Source organism: Parasteatoda tepidariorum, chromosome 9 (assembly GCF_982258835.1).
Source record: "Parasteatoda tepidariorum strain Cologne lab strain chromosome 9, Ptep-v5.0, whole genome shotgun sequence".
NCBI lineage: Eukaryota > Metazoa > Arthropoda > Arachnida > Araneae > Theridiidae > Parasteatoda > Parasteatoda tepidariorum.
The window spans coordinates 54,554,109-54,579,456 of record NC_141763.1 but is presented as its reverse complement, the minus strand read 5'-3'; the positions used below and the strand labels follow the sequence as shown (position 1 = coordinate 54,579,456).

The window sequence follows — 25,348 nt, the reverse complement described above, 5'->3', positions numbered from 1 at the left end:
CATAGAAATTTAATTTCTTATGGATATTTTTCTAGCATAATTAATATTTTTTATTTAAAGTACTAGAGATAAATAATGAATACCGGAGCAATTATTAAAAACAGGAAAATCCCGTGTTTTAATAAGTCTAAGTGAAGAAGCAAAATTGCATAGTTTACAGTTCCATGTCTTGTATCCTAATAATATATATCTATTTAATAGAGCTTGTTCTTATTTCAAGATCTGTTACAATAATAGATATTGACAGATAGTATAGCAAGCAATAAATTTCTTATAATAATGGAAAATTAACATATATTATATTATTATTAATATAAAAGTTTTCATTTATCACACACAGTTAATAGACAAATTTTTATTATTTTTTTGTAATTTGTATCATCTCACAAGTAAGAAATAAAGTTAGACTTTTTTTCAATTTCTTTTTTCTAAAATGCTGTTGCATTTGTATAAAGGAACTCTAAATTTTAAATATCCACTGAATATGAATTAATATTTCATTCGGATATATTTCGAATTTGAATATTTATTTAATATTTCATATAAATTTGGAAGAGAATAAGTTTAAACGAGAATGAAAAAAAATTACAAATATTATTCATGTTTTTCATTCCTTGGCATTGAATACAATTAAAATCTAGGGCTCTGTTTTTCTTTTGAAAATTTTGAAACGCAAAGTAGGTGATATTCTTACAGATTCTTTGGAAGTGTGTAAGACTATAGACTGTTTCTTTCTTTGGTTTAAATACATGACCTGTTATGAGATATTTTGTTGCTATTCAGAGATACACTACATTTGGAATGAGAAACATATGTTGAAAGTAGTTTTCACAGTTCATCAAACAATGCATTTATCAAAACAAAACGAAACAATGATGCGCAATTTGATGTAATAAGCCATTTCATTAAAGTATTTATAAACTTCTTTGATGTTAATTTTCTAAAACGATTATTCTATTGTAATGCATTAAAAGGGGATGCCTAAACTTACTATTCTGATTTTAATAAGCTTTGTTTATTTTCCACCCAAATTCTTATTTTCGGTAATATAGGTATGCACATTCCTTCACTGAGAAGAAAAGTAAAGCAAAAACTACTAGAATATGGTAAAATTTATCGAATTGTTGCCATTTGGGAGCGCCAAAAAGTTCAGTAATTTCTTTTCCTATCCTCATTGGAAATGATTTTGGTAAAATTATTAATTAAATATAGTTTTAAAATATGTGATAAAATTTGGTTAATGTGGTACAATTTGGTAATTTTATCATAATGCTTTTAAGCTTGACTCAAAAACCATTTATTTAGTTAAATTTACTTTTCAGTTGTATATTTTTTACCAAATGTGTGGTAATGAAGAATTATAATTTTGTTAGTCAGAATTTCCGTTAAAATGTTACCATATCGACGGAAAAATTACGAAATGAATCGTTTAAATACTGTATATATTTGTTTTAATTGACATATTTATTTAGTTTTTGATTTATTTTACTTTGTTTTTGTTTGTTTTTTTCTAAAAAAAAACAGAAATGCCATTGCTGTACAGTAAGGAAAATTTACCTGAATATTTTTTTTCGTGTTACGTAAGTTTATTTATGTGTTGCTCTAAATTAGTTATTTTTCTTAAGTATGCTTGCTATGAAGAGGTTCTAAAATACTAATGCCCGAAAGAAGTTTGAGGTTTGTCAATCCTCTTTAAAAGAGTCAAAAATGTGAGGAAATCATGCTTTTATGGTTGCTTAACTTTAATAGCCAAAGCTCCTATTTTGTGAACGTGATCTAAAATAGAATTATCTCCTATTTTTGCTAAAAATCTGTTTTGCTTTGAATGTTACTAATATCAATAGTTTCACAAAGTTTTCTTTCTTTATTTTAAATGCTTTTTGATGTAGCGGCGGGTAATGGAATCCTCTAAAAGTCAAACGATAATAAAGATTAAAACGATAATAAAACGATAATAACGATTATAAATAAAGCAAGCGATGAAAAACTTAGATACAATAAATAAGATATTTTCAAGATCTCGAAACAAGCAATATATGTAATCTGACACGATAAATAACATTCAATAGTTTTGAACTAAAATTGAATTCCATACTTTATCGCTTCAACCTTTGTTTTACAATTTCCGCCAAAAGTTTTGCAACTATCTCTACAATGTTTACCTCTGATCCTCCGAACGTCAAACTAAAGGTTATAAACGACAAAGCATCTAATGAAAAACTTTGCTCACGTCGTAAATAACAAAATTCCTTTTCTAAAGTTGGCAATTGCTAAATCCATCCAATCCTTTCGGAAACGCAGTCGAATTCATGCGGCGGCCTATCCACAAGATTCAACGGAGCGAACGAGTATGTCCCACCAAGGGACTAACATCAATCATTTGAACCTCCTGCAAGGCCGGCTTTAGTAAAAATTCCACAGCAACTTATTAAAATTTTGATGAAATATAATCTCCCTTGGAAAGGGAGTTCAAAAAATAAGCTTTCGAAATGGAGTTTTAAAATGTATAAAAGCTGTAAATTGGTTGGTGCGATTTGATGGATGGTTCCAGACTTGGAATTGCAAAAAATATGGCTGCTTCATCTTTTTAGAAACTAGATAAAAATGCTAATATTTAAAAGTAATAAGTCATAATGATTGAGTATAATTCGATTCAATGAGAGTTTTGATTTATTTTTATTAGTTTTATTTATTCATAATTAATTTAAGCGGTTGATGGATAGTTCTGGCTTTAAAATTGAAGAAAAAATCTCTGTTTTATCAATCAAAACTGGATAATATACTACCATGTTCATAAAAACAAATCATGATTTTTAAAACTAACTCAATTTGATGCAAGATTTTATTTATGTCAGTTTCAATTTATAAAGGTTTTACTAAAAACTTTGATAAAGTTTTAAAATGTATAAATTAATACAATTTGATGGATAGCTCTTAGCTTGAAATTAAAAAAAAAAACGCTGTTACATATTTTTCAAACTTGGATGAAGTGTTAGTATTTAAGCGAAGTAATTTGTAATGATTAATAATAATTAAATTTAACGTATGAATTTCCACTTGATACAAATTTATTTTTTTAAAAAAAATTCCTTTGAAGGCTTGATGAATAGTTATTACTTTGAAACAGCGAAAAAATGCGCATTTTTATCACGTGTAATGATAGTTTAAAAAAAAATAAAAAAATAAGAGTCATAATAATTTAGTATAACTCAAATTAATATCGTTTTTTATTTATGTTAATTTTAGCTTATAAGTAATTAAAATAATTAATTTAAATATATCATTTAAACACTTTGATAAACTTTTAAAATATACGAAAATTGTAAAATAGTTGCGCGATTTGATATATAATTCTTACATTGTAAAGAAAAAAATATTTTTTCATACACACACATATATATATATCACTTAATAGTATTTTTAATTTAAAATAATTATTTACCGCCTATACAAATTCACAGGTTATAAATTCAAAAATACACTCTTTTATTTTTAAATTATTGTTCCGATTAAGGTTTCCGATTAGTTTCGACAACTTTAGTTTAAATTTTAATGTTAAATTATAAAAAAGTAGTTTATTTGTTTTACTATATGTAAAAACTTATGAAACTAGCAAAAAAATTCTTCTCTTTATAATTTTTTTAAATTGTCATTTTTAGGTAAAAATATGACATTCTTTTTGTATATACGTCAAACACTGTAAAAAAGTTTCAATATCTTGGAACAAAAATCCATTGAGGATCTCATCTAGAAGAAGGGCTATCAACTATCAACTCTGTTGTGAACAACTATCAATAAAGTGCATGTTAAAGTGCATGGTTAATAATGTCGCTAAAATATCAAGTCTTTAAAAATCTCTGCACTTTTCTTTGCCTAAAAACATGCATAAAAATGAAATTCTACTTTCTTCTCTTAGTCTGTAGTTCGAAACATGAGTGCTATAATCATAAACACTAATTATTTTAAATGCAACATGAGATATCGTATTTAAGTTGGTAGGTACAATGTGAAAAAATCTGACTTTGAGATAAAAGCATTTAATAGTCTAAAAATAGTTAGTCTATCCTCTGTTATCCCCTTCCACAAAATCCGCTATAACTTCGTAAATAATTGGAGTTCAAAAAAAGCAAAATATTTTTAGGAAGCTAAAACCACAGGAAATTTAAATTTATTATAAACTCAATCACAATTAGTCAGTTACCTTAAATCATATTATTAAACTCAGAATGAATAGTTAAAAAAGAAGAAAGATAGAAGCTGTAAAAATTCATTAATTAAAATTTTCTATTTATACTCTTAACTCAGAAACCAGATAATATCTTTAAATGTCAACGTTTCCTTTTGTCAAAGACTGAAACAATACATTTTCAATACAATAATAATTCAATAATTCAATGCAACAATACGAGTTTTCCTCAGCAATTATTAACTTACTTGCAATTTAATTTTAAAATAGAATACACAAAAGGAAACAACATCAATACTGGTTAAACTGATTTTCAAAAATTGGAATCAAATACTTTTAGTTAATTAAAACGTTAATTGGAATTTAATCTTTAATATGCTTTTGATTAAACATTTATTAGGGACATACGTTTTTTTCTGAGTAAAATTACAATTCTTGATTATTTTTTATGATTTGTAAATGTACTTATAGAATTTATATTTATATTTTATTATGTATTATATATTATTTACGAATCAAAATAAATCCAATTTACGACTAAAAAATTGTATTTTAAATTTTTTTAAAGTTTCTTTCTAAGTTTTTAAGAACTTAGTTTAAATTTTTTTTAAATTTTTTTTTTGAATTTCTTAGTTTTAATTTTTTTTAAAGTTTTTTTATAAGTCTTTTTCTAAGTTTTTAAGAACATAAGTTTTTTCTAAGTAAGATTACAATTCTTAATTATTATTTATGATTTGTAAATATTCTTTCGACTAAAAATTATAATTTAAATTTTTTTTAATTTCTTTTATTAAGTTGAAAATTGAATTATACTTGCAAAAAGTCGATCGATCGACTATTAAATAGTAGGACATATTATAGCAAATTAATGCAGCAAAGGAAAAAAAACATGTAGGATGAAAATACAGGAGTAAAATTTCTAAATAAATTATTTAAACTTATTTTTTAAAAATACAGATAAAAAAGTATTTTATGACACAAGATGTTTAAGTTGTAAATGCAAAATTAGTTACACGTATGCATAACTGATATTGAGTAAAACATGTAATTCTCAGATTTCGAGTATTTGTGTTTTTGTTCTGGCATATTTGTTTTTTCAAAGAGTCGCTCAGCACACAAAAAAAAGGATACTTTTTAGAGAATTTTGGATAAGTAATGATATTTTATGCATTAGGTTCTATAGATTATTAAGATTCAATTTGGGTTTTTAATTATAAAATTTCGCTATTTTTATTTGACTCGATTCTATTTATCTTCCACTAATGAAGAGAAAATCAAGTTTGTTATCCCAAGGTGTCAATTAAAATAGAGCAAAACTTTATTCAAATGAGAAATTAAAAGATAAAATTGATTATTTTAATATAATTAATAAATTAAAAGTTGAATAGTAATCATTATCAATAATTAATAACTATTAAAAATAAATAAAATATTTTTGAAAATTTGTTCCTAATTTAACTACGTCTGTTTTAAATAAAACATTTTTACACATCTACCCTTGCAATTTTTTTTATATTCACGAACTTTCAAACTATGTGCTTGGCCAGAAATATAAACGCAGTTTTTTTACATACAATATTTCTTTTGTAAACCTCAAAAAATATAAATTATTTAATGCAAATAATTAGGTACATTAAAAAGACATGGTACTTAGAGAATGTCATATATTAAAGGAATTGTTATAAATTATGTATTTTGCTGTAATTATTTGAGATATTTTAGAGGACTATTAATAAATGAATAGCCCTTACCAACACTGACAATATAAACGCTAGTTTCAGACATAAATTTTGCAAAATATTCTGTAACGAGTGATATAAAGAAGAACAGCCAGAAAAACTTAAACGATAAATATTAGTTTACATCTCAAAACCCTGAATACTTCTTAAAAATAAACTTAAAGCACGATGCAGTATATTTTTTACGACATTCATCTTTGATAAATAACGATGCTTTTCCGTCTTTTGTTCCCCACTCTACTATTAGAATATATGACCTAGTTCATGGTAGCTGATATGCCGTACCTGCAAGAAGACACAGAAGTCGGAATCAAAAATATTGATTTCAAAACAGAAGCTCTTAAACAAATAAAAAAATAATATTGAATGACAGTTTCAGAGGAAACTGTGTTCTTTCCATTTAGAAGAAATCTACAAAACTCCAGAGAGAAAGAGAAAAAAAAAGGTAGTCTCACATCATCCTAATAAGTCTTTTGATATATGACGGGCTACAGAAGTTCTTATCGATAAGCTATAAATAGAAACTCGCATTGGCATTCCATCATTCGGAGCTGACAGGAAAGAAGACAAAAACAAAAAGAGTTACTTCGTAATAATATGTTTGGTCAGGACCTTTTCGCTTTCAATGAAATCATTTAATCAGCACCATGCACTGTTTAGATGTTCTTGGTGACTTAATCAACTTTTACGTCATTTTTATATACCTGGTATTTGGTAAATGAGGAAAAACATGAAGGTAATTTGGCCTCTGTTTGGAAAATTGAGAAAGTCACAAGTTTCAATTTAACATACATTTCTATATTCCACTAATTAATAAACCTCTGCCCCCGCCATCATGGATTTTAGCTTAAAATTTTGATTTATATTTTCGTGAAAACTTAGTGTAGTACTTTGTACAACTAAATAAGATTCTTTTCACAACACTTAAATATTTACCTTATTTTCTTCATATATACAGAGAACAGTCGGACATGAATTCTGTTAGGTTAAAAAACATTTCGCTAAAAAGAACGAATTCTACAGGAAAAAAATAAACAGCTTAAAGAATAAAAAAATGCTGTTGCCAGCCGTAGAATTTTTTGAAAGTTAACTTAGAAATAACAAACCAAACGATGTTAACAAAATGACGTAGAAAGTGCAACTAGATCAAAATTATGCAAGCGCAACTAGATCAAAATTTTACAAGCGCAACTAGATCAAAATTATGATACCTGAGCGCTTGACGTAACACTTAGCAAACTTTTTATTTTTTATTTTATTATCACCGTCATTGAACTGCCGACCCACTCTTCAGTTTACAACTATCAATGTAAATCTGTAGCCTTTTAAATTTGAACCCAACTTATAAAACAAGGAAAGTATCAAAGGAAACATTGGGACAACTTGCCTTCGAGGAAGAATTTTCTATTGAACTAACCAGCACATACGTTACACCTTCATGGAAAACTTCCTTCACTTAGCCCAGCAGCAAAGGGACTCTAAGTGATCCGTCTACCACTGAGAATATTTTACGTCAGCATTGTGGTCGGGGTGATACGGGAGCAGAATTCGTAGCAATCGCTGAGATTTAAATCTGGATTATATGAGAGGCAAACGTTGTATCACCTGAGTCACCATGGCTCTAACAAACTTTTATTGATATTTTATTCAACAGCACAATGTCTTAAAAAATAAAGAAAAAGGGATGCTTCTATTAGATTTGAAATGATAACGTTTGGTAATTTTTAAAATTTCCATGTATTTTTTCTCTAACAACGCTTGGTAGTTTTTAGAATTTCTATGTATTTTTCCTCTAACAACTCTCGTTAATTTTTAGAATTTCTATGTATTTTTCCTCTAATAACGCTTGGTACTTTTTAGAATTTCTACGTATTTTTCCTCTAAAATTTACAGGTACATAATTTTGTTTATTTCTGGTTTTTAATAAGTTATTTAAAACTACCCATTTGTCAGTTATCATACATTTTAAAATTTAATTTTCTTATTGTTCAAACTGAGGAAAATCGATTTGGATGATTAAAAAAATGCTTTTAACGTTAATTGGGCAAAAACGAAGATACATATTTAACTCTAAAAAAAGACAACTATATACTATTTTAGATCTTTCAAAAACTTCTGATTGCAGAATTGCATTCATATACTTTTATCAGCAAAATTTTATTGAGAATCTAAAATACCACTCTTGTTAAATCTTATACCGCCGCCCAATCAGAATTCAACATATCTGGCCTCGTATTTTACATGTATAAAAAAATACTTCCTAATAGAGTAAATGTCCCCTATTTTCTTACTTGTGAAAATTTTAAACAAACGACAAAAAGCATATTTAGAATATTTTTCTTCTATTTCCACTCCTTCCACTGCTGATTTCTGTTAACAGAAAGGAGGCCTCTTAAACAGTTGTCAGAACTAGGCAGATATTTTTGACAGATTTAAATTATTGTCATATTATCTCTCACTTTGTGATAATTGAATCAACATTAGACAGCAATTGTTTTTACATCATTCAATTGTGATGAATAAAAAATATATCACGATGCTTATTTATTCAATATCAAAGACTAAAGTAAGTTTTTTTATTTTTTTAGTAAGCATGAGTGTAAGAAAACATTTAACATCTGCAACTGAAATTAGATTATTTCTTAATTTCAATTCAATAATAAAACTCAAATAATAGTTTTATAATAATAATTTTATAATAATAATTTTATTATAATAATTTTATAATAATAATTTTATAATAATAATTTTATAATAATAATTTTATAATAATAATTTTATAATAATAATTCAAATTGTTTCTTAAATTGTTGTAGATATCTAAATCAACAACTTTGAAGGTTTCCTTTGCATTGATTTATGCTCATTTAGAAAGAAAACGTACGAATGGTAACAAACTATCTCATAAAATCATTAAACAAAAATTATGTTCCATAAATATAAGTAAAAAGCAAGTAAAAACGTATCTGCTGAATGCACACTCTATCGGAGTATGATTTTTTTTTTTTAAATTATTTTTCACTAATATATAAAGAAGTCCAATAAAAGTTTCAAAATATAAGCATAAAATTTAAAATGAATTAATTATTCTTTTTACTTTTCGTTAAAGGTAAATTGTTTATAACGAGGTTTTTCAATATCTTGAATACTTTTTTACTAGCATGCGTGACATTTTTCTAATAGCTGTTTCAAGCTAAAAATAAATATCTTAGAGAAAACTATCAAGAAGACTTTTTTATGAAACAAAATTTCCTTTAGTTTTATACAATTTCAGATATTTCAGAGAAAAAGGAAAATATTTTCTTATTATTATTATGAAAAAAAGCATTTTTATTTCTTATAATTTAGTTCAACTTTCATATGCTTGAGGAAAGAATACATATAATTATCCATTTTCTAAGCACGAATTTTGAAACGCAAACATTGATACGATTCACTTTAAAACATATTGTAAGTGAAATATCTGATTTACATTTGCTTTTACTAAAGTAATCTATTGTTTCAACTTAAACTGGTTTAATTTATGTCAAAAAATTTAATAATTAAAAAAAAAATCAGCAAAATTTATGAAGTGGAAAAAAAGTATTATTTTGAAAACTGTATGACTATTTTGATTTAAAAAAATACAAATATATTTTGAAAAAAAACGTAAAAAATCTAGTCAATACATTTATCTTGATATTTTGATAAAAATTCTTCATTATATGTTGAGCAGTTCGTTAGGAAAAAAGAAACTATAATAAAGTTGCTTTCATATTTTTTAAAGCAGCTGTTCTGGCTTATTTTGTTCCCTTCTAAAGGATTTAGCACTTAATTCAAATAATTACGTTAAGTTTTAGAATCTTATAAAAAAACATTGTTCTGGTTTTGTAAAAACCTAAGGAAATGAAAAATATATCACATAACTTAACACGCTGAAGCTGATTAACCGTTCCCAGTTAGGTATAAGGTATTTCTGAATTTTACTACATCGCAGATCATAAAAAATTACGTTTTGTGGAAAATGAGATTTCTGTTATTATTTATTTTCTTTACTCATCTAATTCATAATGCGATGAAAAACTTTTATCAAAAAATTTAATTAAAAATAGTTATAACTTTAATCTTCATTCTTTCGTCACCTAAATTTCGCGATTAGCATAAGAATAGCTGAATTTTTAACTAGGTATCCAGTTTCCAAGTGAGTAATAAAAGCGAAAGGAGCAGAAAAGCTAATAAAATCTCGTTTGGGAGCCGTGGTGGCATTATAACACCTATTCATAACAAGAAATTTACCATATCTTCAATCTTGAATAATCTTTGAGTGGTAATGGCTCAGGGGGTAGAGCGCTCTCCTTCCAATGAGGTGAACCGGGTTCGAATATCAAAGACGGCGGGTTGGTACGAGTTTCGCACCCGGAATGCACCGACCAAAGTGCTGAAGTAAAAATATCCTCAGTGGTAGACGGATCATGGGTTAGAGTCCCCTTACCGTCAGGTTATCCTCTTCATGTAACGCAAATGCGGGTTAGTTCCATCACAAAATTCTCCAACAGGGCGTATTTTTTCTAATACCTGATCCATCAGTTTCCTTGTCCTCTGGATTGGGTTCAAAATTACAAGGCTACGGAGTTGAACATTGGTAGTCGCAAACCCAAAAGATAGGTCGGCTGTTTAACGACGGTTATGAAATAAAATAAAATCTTGAATAATCTTAGCCGTGGTCATCTGACAGTGGCTTGCCTTCAAATGAGGTGAGCCGGGTACGAATACCAGCGATACTGGTCTTTACGAATTTTGCATCCGACTCGCATCAACCACAACGCTGACATAAAATATCCTTAATGGTAGACTGATCCTGGGTAAGAGTTCCCTCGCCGTCGGACTAACCATGGGAGACTTTCGAGGTTTTGCAACGCAAATGTGACAATTTCCCTCAAAAACTCCCCCACTAAGAAAATTTTTTCCCAATACATGATTCAGGATTGGGATCAAAATTACAAGGCTACGGAGTTGAGCATCAGTAATCATAAACCCAAAATTGGGTCATCTGTTCAAAAACGGTTATAAAATAAAATAAAATATCTATTTGGGAATAATGTTGAGCTAGAAATAGTACACAGAGTAACAGAACAAGGGAGGAAAACTGTAAGGGAGGATATAAATTACCAAGTAATTTTTACCGTGTGTTGTCGAAAAGTTGAGCAGCGAGATGATATCTGAATTAGGAAGAGTACAATAATGGAAGTTCAGACGAGGAGAACGTCTACTGGAGACTGAGAATACTTTAATACTGAAAACTTAAAAGCAAACACTTCCATTAGCGATCACCAGATACGATGAAGTTTTAACATTTGTAGAATGAATGACGCAGATTTTTCAAGATTGCTGATATTTCTCTAACGTCTGCAACTAGTGATTGGGTTGACAATGTCCTCGAGTAATTTTAATGCACGTACTGTAAACAATGCGTTTTAAATGTTCTCAAAGAAATAAATCTAGGCAGGTCACATCAGGAGATCTTGCAAGTCAAGTAAAGGTCTCGCAAGCCACTACTGCTAAGCTATCTGCACAGTAAAACTAGATTATAATTTTAGGCTACAGAATCCGCCCTTTGCACTTCTGCGTGATTTTGTTGTTAATAAAATGTATTTCTCTTAATCTGAATTTGTGAACAAGGCTAAACAACGTTAATAACGCACAAATAAAAGCAAAACCAAACGTACTATAGTTTCTATCTTGAAAAGACTGAACACTGAATTAGAGTTGAAAGATGTTCTGCATTTCAACACCGAGTAAGATTGTTAATTACAGACCGTAACTAAAATATGTCCGTTTTTATAAATACTTTTACTTATTTTAATTCACGTTGTTTAGCTTTGTTCCTGCAGAGAACGATCTTTATTTAAATTTAAATTTGCGCTTAAACATTAAACACAAGGTAACTTTTAACTTTTACATTGAGCTTAAATTTAAAACGTAAACCTTCTCATTTCAATACCATTTTTTTTCTAATTTGGACAATCGAATGAGAAATAATTGTTACTATAAACTATTTGCATCTTATTTTTTAAAAAAAATTTTTACTAAAATTGTTGCCAGGGAATCTTTTTAATGGGTCATTATTTTAAAATAAATAACTTTATTCCTTACACTTTAATTGTGAGATTAAAATCAAACTTTTTAAGCTCGTATAATTGTGCTGGATTTCATCCAAAACATCAGATCTTATTAATTTAATATTATCATCATCATTACCATCTGTGAATTTTAAATTAAGATTGCGGAGGGTAAAACATATCACTTGACCTCCTTATTAAAGCAAAGTACTTTTGTTCTTAAGAAAAAATTAAATAAGTTATTTCCTCTTTTTCTCGTGAGTGCATTGCATATTTTCTTTGATTTTTGTTCTTATTTAAATTTTAATTGATGTTACTAAGAACCTCAATTTACGATGGTCATAGAGGAAATTACAAAGATTAGATTATCCAGCCATATTCAAATTACGTTAAAATATACGATTAACATTTATTCTGATTATATATATATATATATATAAACTTAATAGAAATATTGATGGATGGAATAAAGGTAAAAGTTTCCCTCAACATGCATTGCCTTACTATGAAATCACTTTGAAACTTCAAAATAAAGAATAATTTTCCAGGGATTAAAAATTATACTTTATGATGCTTCCTTGCCTGAAAAAAAAACAACATAATAACGTAATTGAAACGTCGTGAGTTTGAAATGAAAAAAATTTAAAAAAACACTTAGCGACATGAAGCAAAATAAAAAAATATGTAAAATTAAAATATATTTATTGATCAAGCAGTTAACAAAAATTGCTGCGAAGAGAAAATAATAAAGACTGAGTTTTAAGCTACCATCTATACATAATAATAAACGCGGCTGTGTGTGTGTGTGTGTGTGTGTGTGTCTGTAATCACAATATATCGCTCCAGAAGCCTTGTCCGGGCACGAAACTCGGCACATAATTGTGTTTTGACATAATGAAGAAGTATTTTTTTTCTTTTTCAAAAATTTGGATTAGTTTCTTAGTTATCAGTCATTTTGTAAGAAAATCTATGCTTTTTCGTCTTCAAAGAGCCATATTCAAGAAACTATTAAAAAATGCATATACTTTTCTCCACTCTTATAAATGTATGCTAATGCGAACCTTACAATTGAAATATTAATTTTCGACAAACTTAAACCAATAATATACGAAGGAATTAATAATTTAATTGTAAGGTTCGCATTAGTTTACATTTATCAAAGTGGATAAAACTTTAACTTTTGTACTAAAAATGTGGCAACATATTAGATACGTAAATAGAACGCTACGCTTTGATATATTTATCGCTGTTCATAATTGTTATAATAAGTTTTTCTTCTTCTTTCCACGCTCTTTTTTTTTCCTAAGCGAAGACGATAAGGGAAAATTATACTTGAGGATGCCCCTTGGCGAAATTGGTGACTTACGTTTGGCGCTATTCCTGTTTGCGCGGAACACCGTGGTAACAGAAATAACGGCCAAAACATAATGATATTTCAAAAAACATTGGAAAATTTCAACAAAACATCGGATACAGCTTGCAATGAACCCAATATAAGCAAAATTAATAAATCCAATAAAAAGGATTTTGAATCGAAGCAAAAATTAATGGAGTAGTTGCAGAAAGAAAAGGAAAAAAAAAAACAACTCCTTCATTAAGCTTGAATATACTCAGATTTAGGTGCACAGAATTATCTAATAACAGTTAGATACTGTCTAAATTTATCGTGAATAGAATCTGTGTACCTCCATCGTCACATAAATTCGGCGAAATATGAATCGAAAATGGCGTTTGTGGTACCGAACTGGTGATGACATTTTTTTATAAAGTCCCTTTTTATGACTGCCCACATACCTTCGATCTTATTGACCAGAAGTAAAAGTAACCTTACCAGCCGGTATCTAACGAAGAACTAATGGACCTCTGAAATTACGTATACCGTTGAACATTAATAACGCTAAAATTTAAACCGTTGAGAATCACGATTGGGTTTCAGGGTAGACTATATTTGAGGGTGCCCCCGCCAAGTTGTGATCGAGGTTGATCGCCAAGCTGGGCGATGTTGAAAACCAATCGTTATTCTGATTGGTTTAGATTTTAATCGTGATTCTGATTGGTTAAGAATTTAGCGTTGTTTTTAAATGTAATTTCAGAGATCCGTTAGTTCTACTTTGGATACTGGCTGGTAAGGTTTCTTTTGCTTCTGGTACTAAAAATGAATACTGTCAATAAGACAAATCTTAAGTTTCTGTACGATTTGAATAACAAAGGAAAAAAAGTAGTGATTGACTGGTGTATGAATGAAGGTTTAATTAGTAATAGATATAAATGTCCTGTTTGTGGGAAAGATGTCTCTGGTTGAACGTAAAGATTGATCAGATGGATTTGAATGGGTCGTGTGAAAGGTTCAAATGCTCCCAACATAAAAAGATCTATTAGAAAGGGATCGTAGTTTAGACAGTACCTAACTGCAATTAAAGAATTCTGTGCACCAAAATCTGAAGATATTCAAGCTTAATGAAGAAGTGAGTTATTTTTCTCTTTTTCTTTCTGTGCTTACTCCATTAATTTTTGTTTCGATTCAAAATGCATTTTAGCGGGTTTATTAATTTTGATTCTATTCTGTTCACTGCAATTTTAAAAAGCTTTGTTTAAATTTTCAATTGTTTCATTGAAATATCACTATGTTTTGGCCGCTATTCCTGTTACCACGGAGTTCTGGCAACCAAGTAAGACGCCAAACATAAGTCGCAGATTTCGTCAAGGGGCACCCTCAAGTATATTTTTCCCGGGTTTCAACATCGCCCAGCTTGGCGCTCAACCGCGATCACAACTTGGCGAGAATCAAGGGGCACCCTCAAATATAGTCTACCCGACGTTAATTTTTGTAGCGATATAGAAATAGAAATTGATACCATAAAAAAATTATAGAGAAATAGATACCATAAAAAATTAATTCGTTTTCGTGTTCTTTTCATGTATTTAAAGCAACTTTTGTATGCTTTTACAATTTCTGAGGCTTTTTTTTTAAGAAAAAAAACAAGTCTCCACCTGATAGTTATATTATAGGTTAGGTTACCATAGCAAAGTTACATCTTCAAACATCCTCAAGAGCTATAACACATCTGCAGCAGAACTGGATATGAAGACAAAATTGCAGGACAGAAACACTTTAATTGTCCACTAATCTTCAGATTTCCTGCTATGTTTTAAAAAACTTTATTTGTGGAAACCTTTAGCGTGGCGGACAGCTGGCCGCCTTAGGCGGCTAGTATACAATATAATTCAACAAAGGTGGATCTGATAAAGTTATGCTCAATAGAATAAACAAAGTCCGAAACAGCTACGCCAATTCTCAATAAATTCTGGAAGAAGCACAAACATTACGAATTTAACAATAATTTGAATTTTCAAAACTAATGTTAAATTTGTCCTTCACTATGGATCTGAGACTTGGCACTGCATTAAAAATCACATGAAAAAACTTCAACTATTTATTAACAGTTTAAGAAATATTTTACGTATTAAGTGGTTCTATGAAGATTGAAACGTGGAATTCCTTAGAAAAGCAAGACAGAAATCAACTGAACTGGAAATTAAAAAAAGTAAATGGAAATATATTGCTCATGTTCTACATAAAACAATTTTTGATTGGAGACCTAAGGCCAAAAGAAAAAGAGGAAGACCTTAAAACTCTCGGCGCAGGATTATAAGTGAACTGAAAACTATCCAAAAGATTTAGAGAAGCAAGATATCTGGCATGAGATGGAAAGGTATGATAGAAGTCTTATGCTTCAATTCGAAATGAATAGGAATATGTATATAATATGTTTGGTAAAAATATAGCAATTTAAAATTCAAAAAAAAATCTTTTTTTATGCCTGATTTTGTAATTTAGATTATCGTCTGGACAAATAAATTTGCATGTTTAAGGTAAGGTTTTCGAAACATGATTGAGTCTTAGAAACTGAAAATCTGATCATCAGATCAAAAGTTATTCAGAGTGTTCGCTTTTTGTTTGTTTGCACACTGCACTTTTACACACTAACTTTAATAGGAAAATTATTCAGAACTTTATTTTTCTTTAATGATTTCCATGCTAGTATTGATCAATTATTTCTACTGTTTTTAATTATAATTATCAGAATTGATAGTTAAAACAATTACACTTTTGTATTTTAACTTTTATCAAAAAAAATTTGAAAATTAATGTTCCTTTCACGTGGATGTGCACATTTAATTAGCCAAATTTCACTGGAATTCCCAAAAAAATATAAAATATTTACATTTTCAACTATTTTTAATCCGATAAAAAGTCTTTTGTATTCGTATGAAATAAAAAATGAAAAGATTAAAAAAGTAAAAACTTGGTGACCCGTTAAAAATATTTCCATCATCAAAACTTAATTCCAGAGCAATTTTCGTGCTTATTTCATTTTTTCTTCTCAAGATGTGCAAAAAACCTTTTGTGTTAAATCTATTTTTCTAATATCTAGTCAAATATTAAAAGAATTGCAGTCCTTAAAAAAAACACTCGCAAACTGAAGTTAATATGACTTAAAGCTCTTTAAGTTTAAATTTAGATTTGCTAAAAAAATCTTATAGTTTTTGCAGTTTATTTCTTAAGAAGGAACAAAAATTATTTAGAAACATTTTATCAAAAGCTTGGATAAAAAGCAATTCTTTTTAGAAATTTATCTAAGGCAATTTCCCATGATCTTGAAAATAAAAAGTGTTTGAAACTAAAGGAAATATACAGATTTTACCTTCGTTTTAAGATAATGATGTTATGAGAATTTCTTTTTAAAAGAAACATCATACTACATTGAAAAAAAAACATTTTTCAAGTCGAATGACTGCAATATCATATAAATTAGTTGCAATAAAGTAGGTTTCTAAAACTGTGTGTGAAAAGCCTGCTTTAATAATATAATAACAATTAAAGATAAAAGTCTGTTTACTGAAAGATAATATTTTTCAATTTAGTGAAAGTCGATTTTCGTTAAAAACTACTAACTAATACAGAGTAATACATTTTCAATAAAATTTATTAGCACCTTTGCATTTAAACTAATAATTTTAAAAGAATTTAACGAAAAAAAATACCGTATTAATATAAGAATTTTTTTCATGTTCAATACTTTTTCATTCTCATTTTAAAATCTGCAATAAAAGTATATAAAGAAATAGAAAAGCATATTTTAAACTTGGTAAAAACACCCTATTTGTTTAATCGAAAAATACTTGAATATAAACCGAAATCTTAGCTTATATTGGCTTTAGCTAAACACTACATTATATTTAACTAAAGTAAAATGTACAGTATCCAATTCTAGTACTCTCGTGCTGTGCTTAAACTAATGCTGTTCAAAAAATTAGTTACTTCTTATTAATATTATAAGTATTTTTCATATAGAATTTTTAGAAAATTCTTTAGAAATTCCTTTGAAATTCGTAATGTAAAGAATAGAGAACTATGTTTCAAAAAAAAGTACATATATGTTTAGATGCAGGTTTTTATATTTGTACTATTATATCTAACGTAAAAGAACGCTTATCTATTCTACCAAAGAATAATATTTTTCATTTTGCCGAAAGCTGGTATTCGCCTAGAAATGAAGTTCAATAATGTATAGAACACTTACATTAGTGTTTTCAAATTTATACTAGCGATGTTGAAAAAATTAAAGAATTTAAGAAAAAGGAAATGTTAAAATAAAAACCAATTTTAAGTGGAACGCTTATGATAAACTCTTATGATATAAACTCTATTTTAAATTCACAAAGAAATATAAAAATGCAAAAAAAAAAGAGATTTAAAGTAAAATTTAGCTAACTACTATCTTAAAAATCTAAAGTATTTTTCTTTGATTAAAGTTAATTTTCTCTAAAACCTACAGTACATTACATAACAGAAGTCAATAAGTATTTCCGCACTTAAACTAATGTTGCTAAAAGAGTATGAAAGTAAAATTGAAACGAACAGTCTCTCAGTAATATATTTTTTTTCATTCAAAATATTTGCATTACCACATGATTAAATGTGAAACTTTCAATGAAGCATGCTAAAAATACCTATATACATTTTAAAGATTATGACAATTTATTTAAGGTAGAAACACAATAATTTAGTGACTTGGGATATTTCAATATATTTTTAATTTCGCTGAAAAAGATTATTTGCTAAAAACTGAAGCGTATTACATTACAAAACATACCCGTTGAAAACAATTCTGGAAAAGTAACAGTACTGCTCAGTAATGGCATTTCTGGTTAAAAAAATAATTATGATTATGAAACCAAAATATATGCGGTATTTAAATCTTTCATTTGGTTTTTTTTTATTCATATGGTAACGGTATACTGCAAATTCTGATTTTCAAAATTATAAATCTTATTGCTATATATTTAATAAAAAATGCTAAACTAAAAATTAAATTTGACGGAATGAACAGTTTATAAGCCAAGTTCCAAGGTATCATGATTAAATTACCAACTATTACCATATTTAATAAAATAATTGGAAAAATTGTTAATTTTACTAAAATCATTCATGGAATTCTTCAGTAAAAATCTTTCAGCTTTTTGGCTCTCCCTTAGAGTCAGAAATACTGTAAATTTTACCATATTCTAGTAGTTTTTGTCATACTTTTTTATCAATGTATGAAATGCAGGCCTTACATTATTAAACTTTTAAAAACTGTAACACTGTAAGGAGAAACATCTCTTTTACGTAGCACACTATTTGAAATAAATTTATTTTAAAAAATTTTCTAGAGACATACAAAAATATTAAATCATATTTTAAACCTTATTATAATTTATTTAAGGTAAAAGTACATTAATCTATTTTACCGAAAGATAATATTTTTCACTATACTGAAAGCCGGCTTTCGCCGAAAACAAAATCAATTTTTTCTCTAAAAAATTATTGCAACATGGCTCATCTTTCTTACTTTACAAACTATTTTTCTTTGTTTACTGTTACTTTAGACAGTTCTCAGAAGAATTCCACAGCTAGTTTCATTTACACTCCTGAGTTAAAAATAAGAAAAATTACTCCGTTACCTTTTCTTTGCTATGCTCTTTGATCTGTTGTTCGTTTCCTTTTCCGATTTCGCCATTGCAAACGTATATTTTTACAAATGAAAAAAGATATATGAATAAATTTTGAACAATATACTTTTGATGAATGTGTAGTAACAATACCGATATACGTTTCTTTTTTTATCTTAAGAAATGCAATAACATACGTAAGTTTTTTTTTCTTCTTTTTTTATTGTTAACAGTATTGTAAGGGGAAGTTATTATTTCAAAATAAGTGATAACATTTACATTAAGTAAAACTAATTTGATTACTGAATTTCAGTTTTAATAACTACAAAATCAGTGTCGTAAGTTCATTCAAATTTTCAAGTGCTCAATTGAGTTTTCTTTCAGTGCAAATATTAACTTATTATTTTACTTTTCCGAACTTTTTATGCATTTTGTCACTTTCCTATGGCACTCACGCTATATTATGTATCTTAAGAATCTTTGAAGTAAGTGAACAGCGAAACGCTTCAAGCTTTCGCTTAATTGCAACTCCTAGGAACGCTTTAAAACTTAAAAATCAAATTTAAAATTAAAAATGCAAAGTAAATATTAATTGAAATGACGAAAAGGAGATTTGGGGGGAGGGAAAGTAATCGAGATCAGTAACTTAAGCTAGTAAACTATTCAATACATAATATTTAGAGAAGAACTGAGATTTTAATTCGCGAATACTTACATACTTACAATAGAAAATAAAATGATTTTATACAAAGCATTTTAAAAACAATCAGCATTTCATTTCGGTTTTTAGCCTAATTATGGTTTCTGACATGCTTATTTTCGAAATTGAAAGATTAATAGAACATTTACTTCCTTGACACGCAATAGTTATCAAAAATATTTAAATTTTAATGTAAAGGTTAATCGGGTAGGTCAATCATTATTTTACGAGAATTATAAATCGTCCACAAAAGGTGATGTGTTTTAAATTTAGATTGGGACCTACAATTTAAGAAATCCACATTTGTAAGACATTTTGATTCTCAATCAACTAGAGCGAAGCAAGTGGAATAAAAAAAAATTTGAATTGAATCATAAAGTAAGCAACGAAAATAAAAATGAACTACAGAAATCATTTTTGGGGACTAAACATAGGAGGATTATGAATTCCAAAGCTAAGTAGTGAAGGGTTGATGGTTTCTGTGATGTTGGAGGACTATGCATGTTTCCACTACGTTGTGGAAATTATTTGTTGTGGAAATTTGCTTTTCAAATAATGCTTGTTAGATCCTAATTTCTAATTTTTTTTCAGGTTTTAGGTTCTATCCCGGCCATGCTCGTACGTTTCACTACATTATTCATCAACACCATCTTCAGTACCATAATATTCATCAGCACTGCCAACGCTGACGTTTCCCAGCAGATCCCTCTAGTACCATTAGCAACATGTCTTTCCTCTTGCGATTCCATGATCTGATTGGCGGCATCCATGTCCCCATCGATGACGGCATCGACAAGCTCAACCGCAAGTACACCCTCCTAATCTTCCTCTTTTTGGCGCTGCCAATATTCACTAAGCAATATATTGGCGACCCAATAGAATGTTTCACTCCGACCTATTTCACCGAAAGCCAATCCCGTTATGTAAATAGTTTCTGCTGGACTACTTCAACCTACTACCTAGTCACAGATGGAACTGTAGACGATATAGGAGAACCGGCCGAAAACACCCTCGATCCAAAGACATTGTCAGACGAGATAGACTACAGTGCTGCTGCAGGGGAGGAAGGTGCCATCACTGCCGACAAACTCAGACGAGTCAGGGTCACCTACTACCAATGGTCGCCCTTGATTCTCTTAGTCCAAGGATGCTGCTTCCATTTGCCATTTGTTCTATGGGGAGCTTGCGCACACAATGCAGGAGTCAAAATCCGAAGGCTTTTAAAACGAGCATCGGACATTGCCAGCTTGCCTCCTGGCTGCCAACAAAGAGAAGCTCTATTGGCCGAATTTGTTGATCAATTTCACACGATGGTGAATGGTAATGTCGGCTGCTGTGCTGACCCATCCTGTAGAATTCCAATCACTTGCCGTTGCGGGACGGGTCCAAGTCGATATTTGTGCCTCCTGTACCTGCTGGTAAAGAGCCTATATGTGCTGAACGTTTTCTTACAATTTCTAATCTTGACTGCTTTCATGGGGAGGGGCTATTTCAAGCATGGAGCAGAGATCTTACGCAGGTAAATATTACTACTTAAATTATCAAGAAAATATTTTGAACAATGCTTAATTTTAAATCAAATATTACGACTTAATAGACTTTTAAAATGTCTGAATTGACTTTGTCCAATTTATCGATCGTGCAAACGTTTCGATCACATCAAACACAACAATTTATAATACATTTTAAGTTTATTTTTATTTCACTTAATACACTCTTTTTTGTGCTTTAAAATCGTATTAAGTCCACATTTAAGTAGCTTGATATTATAGTCCAAAGCATCGACATAACAGTTTTGTTATGAAAAAAATTTTCTAAGAGTTTACAAAAGGGTTAAAAATTAGAGACTACAGTGTTAGATTTTTAATGAACTAGTTTAATAGAAACTAAAAGTAAGAGTTTTACAGCAAAATACCCAACTCTCAATGAATCAATCTTCAAAATTTAATGGAAATTGTTAAGACTAAACTTTAAATTAAAATAACCATTTCCCAGTAAGGAATAGCGTATCGATGATTTTTACATTTTGGTGTCTAACTTACTCCAACTACCTGCAAAGAATGATAAATTAAATAACGAAAAAGCGCATTGATTTAGAAACGTTTGAGTTCATTATAAAAAGCACTTTATTATTAATGAATGCTGCCGAAATAAAACTATTATTCACCTTACATGAATTAGTTAACCAAAATAATTTTTCCGGAAAATTACATATATTTGTTTTAATAAAAATATACCGCCCGTTTAAATATTATTCTTTTTAATATTTCATACGGAAATATTTAAAAAAAATAGTTATTATTTCCTTTAATAAAATCGAAACGTAAAATATATCTATAACTAGTATTTTGCTCCAACTCTGCAAACAATACAAAAACAACAATATATTAACATTTATAGAAAGAAGTATTAGCTTTTTAAATAAAAATGTTCATAAAATAATCAAACTTTTTGCGTTTTATCTATAAAGGAAATAACATATAGCTGCCTAAATCACAATCCCAATCTAGCTGAACGCCAAAATACCGAAACTGTTTTATATAAATGCAACGTAGAGAGATGCAGGAGAATTTTTCTGTATACGCCAAGGATATCCAAATGTATGGTTCTATTTCTAAGTCAAATTACCCCCTTGAGACGAGAGAATATAAGAAAAGAGATGTTACGGAACATTCTGTGTTCACATAACCCTCTCAGAATTCTTCCCTAAACACGCATAACTGCAGACGGTATCGCAAAAAACAGTCAATTCAGATGAAGGAATCTTGAAACATTCCAAGGAAATTCCAAAATATATCTATTCTCTTTTTCTTTCACCATCACAGAGCTTAAAATATATTCGCAATTATTCATAATCCTTAAATATAAGTTTATCTATTTTAAATACTCTCATGAGATAAATAGCAACTTAATAAGAACGCTGCATGTGTTTAGAGAAAAAAAATTTCGAAATAACTATTAAACTAAGAAGCATTTTCATGCAATGGTTTTACTAGCTTTATATTTGAATATATAAAGCTAGTAAATATATTCAAATATAATTGAATTTTACGGGTGTAATTAGATTTCAAAAGGTTTCATAAAAAAAATGAATAAATATTGCTGTTCAGCACAAGGCACATTTTTCCATTAAAAGTAGTCTTACAAAGTAAATAAATTTGAATGGAATTTTCAAGTCAAATCAGCATTGAGGAAAAAAAGTATAGTCAAAATTACCAAGAAATGGTAGTTTTATCATTTTATTTTTCCTCAGAAAATTTTACCGTGTTTCTGGGTTTATGGGATCACCTAAGAATTCGGTAATTTTTGCAGAAGAGCTTTGGTTATGATTAACAATAAAATATGGTTTCATAACTTGTGATAAATTTTGGTAAAGGTGGTAAAATTTGGTATTTTATCATGATATCTTAGAGCAGCGGTTCTTAACCTATGGGTCGCGACCCAAAATTGGGTCGCGAAGCATATTTCTTGGGTCGCGCTGAGTCGAACCAAAAAAGTTAGTAATACACCAAATAATAAGTAATACCAACACCTCCTAGAAGAAGTCATTGTGGCTTACTCAGCCTAATTTTGACTTTTTTTTGGGTCGCGACATGAACATATTTCTCAAATTTGGGTCGCGGCTTAAAAAGGTTAAGAACCACTGTCTTAGAGCATGACATAAAAAGAACTTTTTTTGGGGGGTTTACTTTTCAGTTTTGTATTATTACTAAATGTGTGGTAGTAAGAAATATAAATTTTGTAAAACCCGAACTTGTCTTAAACCACTATTATATGAAAGGAAAAAATACGAAAATATTTAAATTGCTTAATATTAAGTAACTGTTTAAATATCATACATTTTTAATTTTATTACGGAGATTACCGATTTTAACATACAGTAACGTACAGAAACATACATTATAGTTATTTCACCAGAATTGTTTTCCTTCATGTAAATTCGATAAATAGATTTTATCTATTTACATTAAAACATTAAAAACAATAAGCAAAAATTGCTTATTTAATTTATTTCACCATATCAGCATATATAAGCTTTGTTTGAATCAACAGATAGGAATAAATTGGCCTAAAACATCCGATTTTAACTAATTGATTGATTGAATACGACCATTAAAGCCAGTTAAGAACATAACATAGTTCCATTGCTTAACAAAAGCTAACCTTGATCATGGGATGCATTATATGCAAATATGGTTACTGTCAGCTCCATTACTGTAAAGGAGTATATCTATTAACAATAGAAGGTTAGAAACATAGTAAAATCGCTCAATTTGAAACAATTTGAAAAATAGAAATCGTTCCGACTTTCGAACCGAATTCATCACTGTGCTCACATGAGAAAATTTATTTAAAAAAATCTGATTTGAGTTACTTTCATTGAGTATATGCATTTTCATAAATGCGAAATTTGAGTAATATATAGTGCAACTCATCATATCAAAACATAAAGCAATTATTTCGCACTTAAAGGGCAACCTAGATGAATGAAAAGAAATTTTAATGAACGTTTAGTTTCACTGGGTTATTTTGTCGTATCATAAGGATGTACTCGCATAGCTTTAATACAGTTTAGTTATCGTTTCATATGATAAAGAAACAGGATGATAAGTATTGATCTAGATGAAATAAAGAAAATGAACATTTAAAAGAAACCTTTATGCACATTTTAAAGGTAATTACAGGTATTTATATATTTAGTTTATGACTTGTTCCATACGATTTCCCTCAATAGTTATGGTGGGGAATAGACAATTAATCAAATCCTAAAAAACTCTCTAATGGGCTGATGATTTTGATGAACTCTTGAAAGGCATTTATTATTCCAGCAAAGATTTTGGGATTTTTTCGAGCATACTTTTTCGATAACATTGTCAAACCAAAATCAATTAGAATGTTCGAGAAAAAAAAACGAATGCAACTGAACGATTCCCATTTCAGTAACTTCTCTTTAGAAAATTTTGCCATAAGCACGCCTATGGTAGTCAATGGTAACCTGTTGAGCCATAGAAACTTAAATGGCAAGATAACTTAAGCCTATGGAAAAACCATAGAAATTCGTATGGCATTTATACGGCAGAGCACCATACGCCTATGGTTACCATAGAATTCGTATGGTATTATATGGCGGGACAACATAGCTTTATGGTACGATTAAAGGGAAATACCATAGGCATATGGCAAGCTAATGGAAATACACTATACACATGGGTCATTCATATGAGGTAGTAGACAAGGTTGGTGATGGAATCAGACGTATTTTACTGCAACTCCGACGATCCAGATCAAATTTATGTTAATTAAACCAATCAATCAAAAACAATAGTACTTTTCAATAAAGTTCGCCCAACTTATGGAAATGTATAGTTATTTAAAATTATTTTCAACTACTTCAACGAAAAAGCAGTATTTTCACTTCGACGGAACAGAACTTCCACTGGCGACAAGTCGACGGTAAGGCATGTGCGTGACGCAAATACCTTGACGGAGTATTATTCGGCCATAGAGACTTAGAATATTTTTTTTATAATTTTTTTTTTATTTAGTTTAATCTGTGTAATCAATAATTTTATTACTTTTTTCTTTGAATATCTGACTCAATCAATTTTTACATTTTTTGAAACTAATC

General features: G+C 28.8%; 1 protein-coding gene across 1 annotated transcript in view; it reads left to right on the top strand.

The window, feature by feature from the left end:
* Positions 1-25,348, top strand: part of LOC107444390 (innexin unc-9-like) — a 147,030-nt gene that overhangs the window by 8,703 nt on the left and 112,979 nt on the right. The window contains exon 2 of the mRNA XM_016058512.4: positions 20,311-21,238. Within this exon, the coding sequence (XP_015913998.1) occupies positions 20,445-21,238 (794 nt within the window). The 5' untranslated portion in view covers positions 20,311-20,444. The remainder of the gene's footprint in view (positions 1-20,310; positions 21,239-25,348) is intronic.